Source organism: Pelobates fuscus, chromosome 11 (genome assembly GCF_036172605.1).
Source record: "Pelobates fuscus isolate aPelFus1 chromosome 11, aPelFus1.pri, whole genome shotgun sequence".
In the NCBI taxonomy this organism is placed as follows: Eukaryota; Metazoa; Chordata; class Amphibia; order Anura; family Pelobatidae; genus Pelobates; species Pelobates fuscus.
Genome location: NC_086327.1, coordinates 101005487 through 101018870, shown reverse-complemented (window position 1 = coordinate 101018870; position 13384 = coordinate 101005487). Strand labels below are relative to the sequence as shown.

Here is a 13384-nt window from a genome sequence, read left to right as displayed (position 1 = left end):
TGGCGGCGGAACTAGGAGATTTCTCCGACGACTCAGAGGACTATTCCCTCCTCACTACAGAGGAGCCAAGCATGAAGTCTCTGAAACCTGCCCAGCCAGCAGCCACAAGGTCAGAACCGCTCACCACAGGCATACTTACAAGCCTCCTGGCGGACCTCCGTCAAAGCTTATCCTCGGAAATCTCACAGGTGAGAGAAGACCTCAAGGGGTTCAATGGTCACCTAAGCGCAATAGAACAGATCGCTACAACACATGCAGCCCACATTCAGGAGCTGCAGAACCAGATAGGCACCCTCACTACAGCTCACACCACTCTGAGCCACCAGATTGCAGCAATGGAGGACAAAAGAAGGTGGAAACACCTGAAAATAAGAGGCCTCTCAGATACTATCACACAGGCAGAACTACCACACTGCCTGCGCAGGCTCTTCACAACCCTGCTCTCTACCAAACAAGCGAAGGGCATTATAATGGAGGGGGTGTTTCGGCTCCCTAAGCCTCCTGCAGCAGCAGCCTCTAACACTAGCGACCTACTGGTCAAGTTCCAAAATGGCCAAGATAAAACAGCCATCATGAATGCAGTGAGGGGGAAACCTCCAGTCCGCTTCGAGTAAATGGACATTACCTTCTACTCAGATCTCTCCCACCCGACCCTACAGTGGCGGAAGACACTACGACCACTCACATCCATACTATCAGCAAAAGGAATCAAATATCGCTGGGGTCCACCACGAGCGCTGATTATACAGCACCAGAACATGGAGATCAAGGTGGCGGAGTCATCGGAGATGGCGGCAACCCTGACCACCCTGGGCCTGGACTACACCGCAACACCTGCACAGACAGCTTGGGACCCGGCTAACACTGTCCCATTTATTCCGGCAACCCGGAGCGTACCCAACCGGGCAACTACCTGACTCTAGCAATTCACAAGTTCCTTTTCTTTTATGTATTTTTATTTAAAAACTTGCTTCTCCTTTTTTCACGCAAATATCCAGTTGACAAAGTATATGTTATATATATCTACGTAATATTGTTCTAATGCAATACCGTTTATATTGTATACCCGTATGTTTATATTTCACACACCACGCAGACAACATGCTACAAACCACGGAGTACACCGACAATGGGGAAAAACCATACCCATTGCCACCACCTCCCAGGCCTAAATGGCCCAGACCGGGAACACTAGCTCCTTAAGGACCCCCTACCCCCCCCCCCCCCCCCAGCTCCACGCTAGTAGCCACATACACCCACTCCACTACGGGGAGCTGTATCCTCACAGCATCCAGTCCGCTCTTGACATACAACACAATACGTCTCATTCTCTGCTAACACACAGCCATACCTGACCTTAACACTTACACCCACTACAACCACCGCCCGAGGCAGGATTATGGCGGTATCAAGCCACATCACTTTAAATAATAAAAACTGCAGGCAAGATCAATCACTTACCAAATGCAAGCGAATGGTTAAAAGTAATGATATGCCTTATCGAATGTACCACACGCAATGTCTATATCATGTTGACTGCCAAAATAAAGAATTAAAAAAAAAAAAACAGCAAAGAAACCCTGACAGACATGAGTTAAAGATGTTGCATTGGCCTCCAAATTCTCCAGATCTCAAAAGAGTGCGCAATTGTTGAATGCGCTGGAACTTTAAATCTGATCCAAATTGCAGGACTTAAATGATCTGCTACTAATGTCTTGGTGCCAGGTACCACATGACACATTTAGAGGCCTTGTGGACTCCATGCCTCAAAGCATCAGAGCTGTTTTGATAGCATGAGGGGGACCTACACAATATTAGGCAAAGGGTTTTAATGTTGAGTCTGATCAGTGTAGATCAGGTATCAAGAAGGAAAAATACAATACAAAATAAATGCATTTGTTTCACATGAAAAGTTAACTTGGATAGAACATTGGCTTATATGTCAACAGATTTCCCTCCCCGCACCCTAATTCCTCTCCTGCAACTGTAATTAAAACAAAATACTAAGCCCTCCGAGAATACTATCCTAGCAACCTACTTTTTTACCCTGCCCATACCTTTTGTGTCACTATACCGCACTCCCTCTAGCATGTAATCAGGGCCCTCAATCCCTCTGTTCCTGTGTGTCCCACTTGTCTGGTTACGAATATGTGTCTTTTAGTCCACGCACTGTACAGCGCTGCAGAATGTATTGGTGCTTTAAAAATGAATAATAATAATAATAATAATAATAATAATAATAACAATATAGAGCAGTGCAGACAGTTGTAGGAAATGGAAAAATTTCCGATTGGACAAAAGGGGAGTACATTTGTCCGGAGTCTTCTATCCTAGATCCACGTTTCTTTAATCTGTTTATAAATGATCTTGAAGTGGGAATTGAAAGTCGTGTGTCTGGGCAGGCAAGTGGCAGTCATGCATTTTGAATTAAGGAACCCACAAGCAACTTACACATTAAATGTGAGCTACAGATAACATTAAATGAAAAAGAGTTGGCATCAATTGTAAATAACAAACTAGGCAACAGTGTGCAATGTCCATCTGCCATTTCAAAGGCTTTTAGGGTGCTGCCATGCATGAAAAGGATACTTGTTAGTTATCTCCATTCTATGATTGAAAAGCACTGTGCTATTCTTTGACACTATATAAATAATAATAGAACTATAAAAACTGCATTTCTTTTCTTTACAACAAAGTTTCTATGGGGAGATATGATATAGTGCTTTCTAAATATAAACAGAGTCAGTAGAAACTTCTATGTGCTAAACTGTTCATTATCAACAATATACAGCAGGCGAGGTTATTTATTGAAACTGGAAGAAAGGCATCTTCGCTAACAGCAGAGGAACAATAAGGAACAATAAGGAACAATAAGGATGCAAAGATGCAAAATCTAAAGGAGTCTCAAATTTAACTTTGTTTCTTTTATTTTAAATCCCTAAATTCTGAAGGTCCATTTTTTGCAAACCTATTGGTGGTGAGGGGGTTAATAGGCTTCAACCCTATTCCAGCACATGATACACTATTTCCTGCTTTTAAAAAAAATATTTTATTCCATTTGTTTTTGTAGAACAGGGTAGTATTTTCACTTCCTGAATCATAGCAAGACACGGCACATTTACGGCTCGCAGAATTGGACAGATTATGCAGCACAGGGTAATACATTGATAGAAATCTGTTGAGTAAAAAGAAGAAGAGAAAAAGAAGAAACAAAAACAAACAAAACAAAAAAAACCAACAAGCTTTGCACGTACATGTCTTGTAGCAGAGTATAGAACATCAAATGTTGGATCATTTGTTTTTCACTAGCTTCACTGCCAAGAGATTTGCCAAAAATTGATCACCAAAAAAGAAGCTTTTTGTCTTGTGGTAAGTAACATGTAAATGTAAAGTTGTCTTTGTTGCTTCTTGTTCGTGAACATGTTTTAACATCAAAATAATGAAGTTACACACAGACACAAACCTCCTCCCTCTCCTCTCTCCCCCACGTTTTCTCTTCTCTCCATTCATGTTCTATTTTCTTGTCCTCCCTACCTTCACTTTCTCTTTCTCACACTGTCCTTGCTTTTCTCAGTTTCCCTTTTTTCCCCCACAGACACTCTCGCTTCCTACAGATGCACACAGAGATACTATACTAGCTGTCTGTGTCCATCTTGATTATTTAGTTCCCACTAGCGGCTTTGGCAATGTGAATAGTATTAATAACATCTGTCCGGGCAATAGACTCGGAAAGCTGTTCTCCCTTAAAAATGAGAGATCATCTCTCTGTATCCAGTTTTTCTGGCATATGCTGATAATCTTCAATATCAACAAAGTCATAAGGCTATTTGTACAAGTAGAATCTCCAGAAGATTACAGTATGCAAACAATGTTATCCACTAAAGTAAGAATTGTCAAGAATTTAAAGGGAATTTCAAATTTAGGGGAAAGTAGCCAAGCTGAAATCACAGCTTTGGAGATATTTTTCAGTTCACCTATATTGGCCTTAAATTTGAAATGTACTTTATATTCACTTGTAATACATAACAATTCTTACTTCACTGAATAACAACTATTTGGGAAGAAAAACTGCTCCCAGTACAGCTGTACTGCCAAGCGCCTAGACTATGCTAAGAGCATGTTTTTTAAACAAAATTTGAGGTATGGAAATTATTTATTCATGTATATACAATTTTATTTGTGTAGGAATAATCTTTTTAAAGCAAAACTAATTTGGCTAAAAATATGCATGTTTAGGTAAATATTGTTTTTATGGTTATCTGCTTATCGAAATGATGTATATGTACAGAATTTTTAGTATTTATTGATTTTATATATAAATATTTTTTTTTAAGTAGATGTCCCTAATATATAAATAAAAATAATCAAACACCCCACTTTATTGGCATTTATAGAACATGTTTTGTTTAAGCAAATTCTAAAAATATCAGGAAAATACAAATAGTATAACTAATATTAGTGCATATTCCACAAACATTAAACAATGCTGTCTGACTTAAACTAGTCATTTGTATTTAACAATGATGCATTGTAGACTGTATTTGCCTCCCCCAACATCGGGTGGGGGGTGGGAGGAGGGGGTGTGCAGCTTAAACCCCTTGTTTATTGCAGGGCTCAATGTCTCAGCAAAGAAGAGACATGATTTGACAAAAAATCTCTCAATAATTTATTGAAAAACATAAAGGTTAAAACCTAAAATAATGTCCAATGTGCTTCTTACCTATAAAGGGAATTCTTCAGTGTCAAATAATTTAAAACATATCATTTCAAAGCAAGGACAATGCATCCTTAGTTTTATTAACAGCTTTGTGTTTGTCAAAGGAGAGCAGAAGAAGAAATTGATCATGATTGAGGTGTTTGTAATGAGTGACCTGTTGGGAAGGAAAGATTGTTAAAAGTACAACTTTAATTGAACTTTTACTCAAGTAAAGTACAAATTAGACATCAGAAGAAGCTCATTGCATCCAAAATCTTTCACATAATATGACAAGATTACATTTAAGAAATGGTACATAATCTTCACAGACCATGTGATGTCATGAACTCAATATGAAATTCACGATTGGATCAACCTAGACTTGTTTTACCTTTGGTTTCTCCTCTTGTATGAAAAGAAAAACATAACGCAGTATTCATAAGCAGACTTTATTTTGGGCCAAGGTAGAGCAACAATTAAGCTCAGCTATTGATCCTATATAAAGGCTTGATGAATGCTCAGTAGTGAAGCCAGAACGTTGCTTGAACTTTGCTTGAGGATGCCAGCGTTTGTGCTCAGGTTTTCTTTCTATATACAGTCAACTGGAAACTTGCCTTCTCCGCGTGGTAGAACCTTAGTAGAGGTGTCACTCTCATTTAAAAGTGTGCCTCCTCTTTTGCGTTGTTTGCACGGTTTATTTTCTTCTGTGAGAACTTATACCCACCCCAACTTATGGGAGGAATTGGCTCGACTAGGCTTCTTCCATCAGGTTGATCATTAAAACCGCAGCCTGTTTCATTTGTTCAAACACAATTTCTACAGATACAATCTAATTTTAAGCTATGCCTTGTAAGTGTTAATTTGTAAATCTCTTTCGTGGGCAATACATTCTTAATTTTGTTAGTAAGATGTTTCTGTTTTATTTTAAATTTAACAACAAAATTAAAATCTTCTTTCTAGTGGTTTCGCACAGCCTGGCTGAGCCTTGTGGTGTCTGCTACCACCACAGACACAGTTGGTATGAGATGAATGGGCACTACTTTTTACACAGTGAAGGATGTTGCTGTCTGATGCTACAGACTAGATGTAACGCTCCTGAGCAGGTCAGAGAGGAGACGATTGCAAGGGTTATTGGTTAAAACTTTGTCGTATTAGACATAACAAATTTACTGAAAATAAAGAATAAAGGGCAAGCGTGAAGTTATACCAAGTAGTTAATGATTTCCAGGATACTTTGCAATGCAGCTAGTTATAGGTAAATACCTTTTAGGATAAGACAATACAGGATTATGCAGAGTTGCAGAGGTTGAAACAGGTTGGTATATTCCAAAATAATATAATGCAGGTTGCTTACGAGATCATGCAGTGATGCAGCAATTGAAGAAGTTAAGATTCTTCAATGAAGGCAATACGCCACAAATCAGGATTCTTGGAAGCTGATAAGGAAAGTCTTTCAGTAAGATATAATTCAGGCAAATTCAGGATGAAGTAGTGCAGGTTAGTGCCTTTCAGTATGAGGAAATGCAGATGAGTACAGGATGAGGCATTGCAGGTAAGTTCTCTGCAGAATTAAATCATGTAGATAAAATACAGGATATTACCAGGAATAGAGATGTTTTATCAGAGCATAGACTTCATTATCACAGCATAGACTTCAATGTCAAGGCCCTGTTGTGTGCCGGGAGTAGACTTATCAAGCCTCCTAATTAGTTAATCCAGGTGAGGTTATTAAGGTGAGTAAATAGATCAGTGGTTAGGGAGGCCACTAGAGGAGAAAATCATAAAGTTCACTTAAAGGGCCAGTAATAAACGAAAAAGTCTTACATGTCAGTTTTGAAACCTGACACTAGATGTATTGGAAAACTTAAATTTTGTTAGGGTGGAAGAGGGGTGTGGCGGAACCCACCTCGACACTGGAGGAGCCTGGTCGCCCGCCTCCTTCCGCTGGACTATGGCCCCATGTTTAACACTGTTCTTTTTCCCTGCAGAAAGGCTGGTTCATGCCTTTTGGCGGACTGTTAAAGTCACGAACACCGCTGAGCCGCCGACCTCCCTTCTCCTACCTGCAGTCAATTATCCGAACAACAGTCCATTCGGTACTTTACTGTTTAACCCATGCTACCCCAGATAGCTATGCCATGGAGCCCAACCGTATACTGAAAGACTGTATGAAAGACTTTGGTTCCATGGCGATTGAACTGTATGTATGTGATCTGAGCGCCATCCGGTAATAATGTGCGCTCAGATCTAAGCTATCGGGGGAGAGGTAGCATGTGTATGTTCTATGTGATAAATGTAACAGTATGTATTTTAATGTCTTTTATTGCCTCTGTCCTTGGAGATAATTGGATTACTTCCCAATTACCTCCAGGACAGAGAGGAGGGATTGTGATGCATTGTGGGATTGTAAGCTTGTGATAGGTCAAGGTCCAATATGTTTCCCAGTCTTCCATCTGGTCCCCTAGGGGATTGTCCACCAGGTGGGAGACCTGCATAAAAGCCGGGCAGGTAGCCCCAGTAAATCAGTTCTGCTTGACCTTTAAAACGAAGTGTCGTCTCGTTCTTGGGGGAATTGGATTGTATGATGATTGCCAGGAGTGTAAGCGGATTGTATGCTTTTCCTGTTCAGCCGTTTACAGCATTCATATGCTTAAGAGCATTTGCATGCTTCTCCGGTTCAGTGGTTGTGGTGTCTGCTGCAGTGCTTGGAGTCCTCAGGAAGCGCTAGGAGCATCCTTCAACGGAGGTACCCAGTCTGGGTGCCCGTCTATCCGTTACAAGGGGACTGAGTGGTTAGTTTCCCACACTACTTTTCCTTTCATTTTTGGATAAATCCCTTTTTTTTTTTTTTTTACTTAAAATGCCTCTTTGATCCCAATTTTTTATTAAAGCATTAATGCAAGATAGCAAAAGGAAAAATATTCTCTCAATTCCTATTTTTAATCATAATCTAAATTTGTCAATTTAGCATTGTCAATTGCAAAAATGACTGATTTTATGTAGCCATTAAGCAAGACAATATTGTCGTAATGTTTGCATGTAAGCACCATCATACACAGTATTAATCCTGCTGCTCTGGCTGTCCAAATGACTTTACCATTATTATTTTTTGGTGCTGAATCAGGGGCATGAACTAATTTCTGTTGACCTGAAATTCCAAATTTTTCACTCGGCACAAGTCTATTACGGATTATTTACTAAAGTCCAAATGGACTTGTTCTGAATGGGGCAAAACCATCCATCTGCATATGTTGCCATTTGGACTGCAACATCATGATGCTGTTGACAATTTAGCAAGGTCCTAATGTTGCAATTCAGACCATAAACATAATATATTAAATCTGTACTCTGAGACTTCAACTCTGGGTCCTGATTTAGAAAGAAATCTGAACTAATTGCCTGCGGGCAAATACTTAAAACCCTCAAGGCCCCAAGGTTAATTATGTGGTAGCTGCCCAGCACTTGCTAGCCAGCTGCAACATTAAAAAAGTTTAAAAAAAATAATAATAACTAAACAAATAAAAATCCTACTGGGCTCAAAAAGACTGCCCAGTCACTAGAAAAAAGACCCATTTAATGGGGAAGCAGCCTGGGACATGACGTGGGGGAAGGACATAGCTCCCACCCAATGCCCCCACTGGTGGCCATTGGGTGGGGGCTAAAAGACCAGATAATCAGGGGGGACATGCTTATACCTCTTCCGGCCCGACTCATGGTCTGCAAGTGGGTAAATTATGCCATTCATAGAGATTACCTAGTGCGCCATTAGCTGTTGGTGGGGGGCCCATTTATAATAGAAAGGCTGTGGATCAGGTTTCTAATATTAATAGGGGAAGGACCTAATGTTCCCCCCAGCCCACTCCCATAACAGGGCCCTGAATTATAAAACAATTAGAGGGAGTTCATGCCATTGTCACCTCCCCCCCCCCCACCCCTTTCCTACTTTAATCCCAATTACCTAGCCTCTCACATCCAACTATAGGGAGTAGTGGGAATTAAACTTACTGAGGTCTGATAGTGAGGAGAGCCTTCCCACACAATGTGAAATATTGCAAAGCATGGTAAAATTTCTCAGGCTTTGCAATATGAGCAAGGGAGATCTGATTGGTTGGCAAATAAGCCAAACAACCAGAGAACTCTGACAGACAAGTTTCAAGACTATAATTAGGGCCCCCATCTGCTGCTCATGGATGGGAGACCTTAGGGGGCACTTGATCCTCCCTAATGCATAGTATACTAGCCCCCACCTATTGACCATGGGTGGGGGCAGGGAAAAACTATGTCATCCCTAGTTATTTCCTATGTGATGGGGCCATTTATAGCAACTGGGCAGCATGTACAATGCACTTTTATAAACATGTAAAGTGAGAATTAACTAAATTTGAACAAATAGTTAAAAACTCAATTGACAACCCAAAGGCAAAAAAATGCAACAAGTGAGTGAAATGTATCATTATACCAATGTTAGTTTGATGACTGCTTCCTGTGTTTTCATGGAAAAGGTGTAAAAGCATGGCGTCAGCAGAGATAAAAGCAAGTGATGTTGCCATTATTTCTCAATTGACCCATCAAATGAACCCAGGAGACGTAACAGGAGGAGTTCAGCAAAAGAAGGCAGCTCTACCACTCACAAAATTTTTTCAAGGACAACCTGAAGCCCTAGGAGTAAGTACGTTTTATGTTAATCTAAACTTAGAATTGTGCAAAATTGTAGACTTAGTTCATGGATTATTTACATATTTTGACTATTAAATGTATTAATTCACCAACATGCCTGCAATATTAAAAAGACTGAGTAAATGATTAACACAACTAGTAGCTAAAATGTAGAATGATCCAGATGGTAAAACCAAATGCACCACCCTCAGTGGTGTTTCCAGAATTAGATATCATATAGACCGCATAGACAACAATGCAAGGCTTCTGATTGGTTAAGCATCTTCCTGGTCTGGGAGAGTCTCTCTGTTGCCTGCTGCTTGCCTGTGGATTAGAACCAGCTGGGTTAATTTGAGAAATTGTTATGCATTAACTAAATCATTCATTAAAACTTTGCAACTTCCGGCCTGAAGTTACTCTGTAAGCTAATTATGTTCTGTAAACGTTGGTTATCTTTCAGTTGTTATTCTATGTAAGCATTTTTTTTTTTTAAATCAGAACCATTATCAAATTATTCCAATCATAGTCACTAGATACATGTATTACATTATAGTTTACCTTAAAAATATGTTGTAGTGGCCCACTGTACAAGTATCTGATCACCATCTCTTGCCAATTTACATAAAAGTAGAAAATAAATTCAAACATACCTGCGACCCCTACTTGATGTAAATACACTTACTGCAAAATGATGCAAATTGTGTCATCTTTTACTGACACACACCCATATCTGGGTTTCAGTCTGCCTTGTATATGTATATGTACCAATCAAACTTGTTACTCTGTTGGCCAATTCATCCAAGAGTTGGACATTCACAGAGCACTACTGAAGGGCTCTTGCAGGTGAAATTGCCTAAAAGGAAAATTCCAAGCCCGCACTAGTGGTTATGGTACCAGAAGTGCCTTTCCACCCTCTCAGGGTAAGTAGTCATACCATTGGCCTAAACCGGTAATCATCCAAAAGTGCCTCTATTAAGGTCCAGCTAATTGGCTCAGAGCAGGGGTAGGCAACCTACGGCACTAGTGCCATGCACGGCACTCGAGGTGTCTTTGCACGGCACTCAAGGCGGCTAGAGCCAAACACACTCTGGCCTATCAGGAGTCCCAGTAAAACTTCAGATATCTGCTAATACGAAGAGGTGGTGAAGGACAATCCTCAATTTATGCATTGTAGCACATAGAGGAAGTGATCTCTGATCACTTCCTCCCAGCACTTGTGAATGGGAATCCACACTGTAGTAGTGCAGCCCTCGACTGCTATCACAGCTCCTGTTCTTGACCTGTACCTGGCCAGCCTGGTTCCCACTGGAACAGAAATACACAGACATGCAGAATAACCCTCCCCTCATACAAATAATATGAACAGCCCACACACACACAATCCCCACAAATGCAACACCTCTAACAATCCACATACATGCACACAACTCCACATGCAGCCTCTCACATGCAATACCCCAAACAGCCCCCACACACTACCAAACACACAATTTGACATATCCATCCACACACAATTTCACAAGCAGCCCTCATACACAGCCCACATTCATATGTATCATACACGATACCATAAACTACTCCTGAACATATACAATATAATAGCTCATATACGCACAAATACAACGATACAAAGCAATTACAGCAAAAATAACACAAGCAGAATACGGCAGCATACACACCTCAATTTAAAAAAATAGGATCGGCACGCTAAGGGACATCACAATCCTATATCGGCACAGTGCTGCTAAAAGGTTGCCTACCCCTGGCTCAGAGTGTCACCATAGCACTCATAGCCATTGAGCGGATCCCTTTACAACCAGACTTAGCTTAGTGCAGCTTGAGAGGAGGTGGCAGTGAGAGCCTAGCAAACTCCAGGTAAGTGGGACATTGAGGTAGCTTGTCAAAAATGGAAAGTAAGGTGTCCCTTAAAGAGGGTATAAATAGCAAAAATTAACAGAGTTTTATGCTTTCAACGGGAATTGATAGAAGATGCACTGAGGAACACAGCAGGTTGGTCATGTACACTTAGCAGATAATTAATTTATTTAATTATATTGCTTTTTGATATGGTTTAATATGCTTTGACATGCGCTTAAAGGAACACTATACAAACATGTATTTCTGACACTATAGTTCTAAATAACATTTTGGCCCCCTGACCCCCCTAACCTCTGGTTAAAAAGGTGATTTTACTTATTTTGTTTTCAGTGCAGCTCAGATCTGTTGTGGCAGGCTCCACCCACTCCCCACCCTCTTGGCTGAGATCATTAAACTTGATGGACAAGACGGGGGGGGGGGGGGAGATAGTGTAAGAATCATAAGGGCTGGACGAGCAGGGCATGAACCCTGATAAGAAATTGAGAAAAATAGGACAAGCTCTAACCCTAGAATATGAATGGTTACATATTTAAAATGGAACTTTTAATGTAGTAAATAATAAAGAAAATATATATATAAAAACAAAAGAAAACAATATATATATATTGTATGGCCACTAGATGGAGACAAATTATGACCATGCCAGGAGATATAGACGGTCAGAAAAAAAGAGAGATACTTGGTCGTCTATTAACAACATATACAGTGTTACAAAAAAAAGAAAACGTGAAGAGTCAAACTATATACATAATATATATATTTACTAAGGTTTACTCTGGGATGTGTTGAGGGGGATAGTAGCAAACTGAACTGTATGACACCAATAATAGAAGATAGTAATCTGGTGCAGAATCAGAGCGTTATGTAGCAAGCATCGTCAGAATGCTTTACTATGCCAGGGGGAACCCTCGGCAAGTATAAATACAGTAACAGTACAGCGGCTACTAGAAGTTGTGAGGAATGAAGTCCTAAAGAGGACTGTTGGTAAAGAGTAAGCAAGTAGTAGTTATGGTATTGGTGATAATATCGGTATGCTGCTTGTCACAATACCAATCTGTATTAACAAGGGACAGGGGGGGCACACCCGTTGAAACAGTCGTTACCATTAGACTAGGAAAATTAATGCAAGTAAGTGTGCTCGCTCTAAAAGCCCCATTTCCAAAAGGCTATACATATAATCATATAACGCTACAAGGAGGAGCACAGCCAAATAAAATGCAAAAAAAGCTTTATTACACAAAAAAACACATGTATAACAAGAATCAACATAGATATAAAAGAATTAGAAATGTAGAAACATCTCTGTCCAATATGCTAACAATGACTGCAAGTAAAGCAAAATAGAAAAAAATGATTATAATCAAAATGATCCAATAGAAGTGGTGTAGCCACTTATCCAGAAAGACAGTATTATGATACCTGTATATAATGATAAACAAAAAGATACATACCAAAGAAAACAGGAAATATGAGAAGAGGGTACCGACGTCAAAATACAAAAAATAACCCCCAACGTTTCGGCGTTATTCGCCTTGATAAATGTCGGTACCCTCTTCTCATATTTCCTGTTCTCTTTGGTATGTATATTTTCGTTTATCAGGAGGGATGAGAAAATCATTTATATATATATATATATATATATATATATATATATATATATATATATATATATATATATATATATACACCCTGTTCCAATTTCTTATGCAAATTCTATTTAAGTGTCACAAAGATTAAATATTTTGTTTTTCAGTTTAACTCATGGATGGCATTGTGTCTCAGGGATCTTTTGATCACTGAAAACAATCTCGGACACCTGTAATAATTAGATTGCCAGGTGAGCCCAATTTAAGGAAAAACTACTAAAGGAGGGTGTTCCACGTTATTAAGCAGAGCACCATTTTCATGCAATATGGGGAAGAAAAAGGATCTCTCTGTTCATGCAGATAAAGGCACATTGAGGAAGATTTCTGCCAGATCCATGCATCAGATCAAGAAAGCAGCTGCTAAAATACCATTACATAGCAGCAAACAGATATTTGAAGCTGCTGGTGCCTCTGGAGTCCCAGGGACATCAAGGTGTAGAGTCCTCCAGAGTCTTGCAACTGTGCATAAACCTTCTATTTGGTAACCAATAACCAATGCTCACAAGCA

At 39.8% G+C, this 13384-nt stretch overlaps 1 protein-coding gene across 2 annotated transcripts in view; it reads left to right on the top strand.

Annotated features, from left to right (window-relative positions):
• The first annotated feature begins 3070 nt into the window (after positions 1-3070).
• LOC134577948 (membrane-spanning 4-domains subfamily A member 4D-like) overlaps positions 3071-13384 on the top strand; it is a 40880-nt gene continuing 30566 nt past the window's right edge. Inside the window, exons 1-2 of one of the 2 annotated variants that reach the window (XM_063436894.1) lie at positions 3071-3369; positions 9199-9361. In XM_063436894.1, the coding sequence (XP_063292964.1) occupies positions 9209-9361 (153 nt within the window). In that variant the 5' untranslated portion in view covers positions 3071-3369; positions 9199-9208. Of the gene's footprint in view, positions 3370-5675; positions 5800-9198; positions 9362-13384 lie in introns of those variants that run through there. The other variant, XM_063436895.1, reaches the window with a different exon arrangement.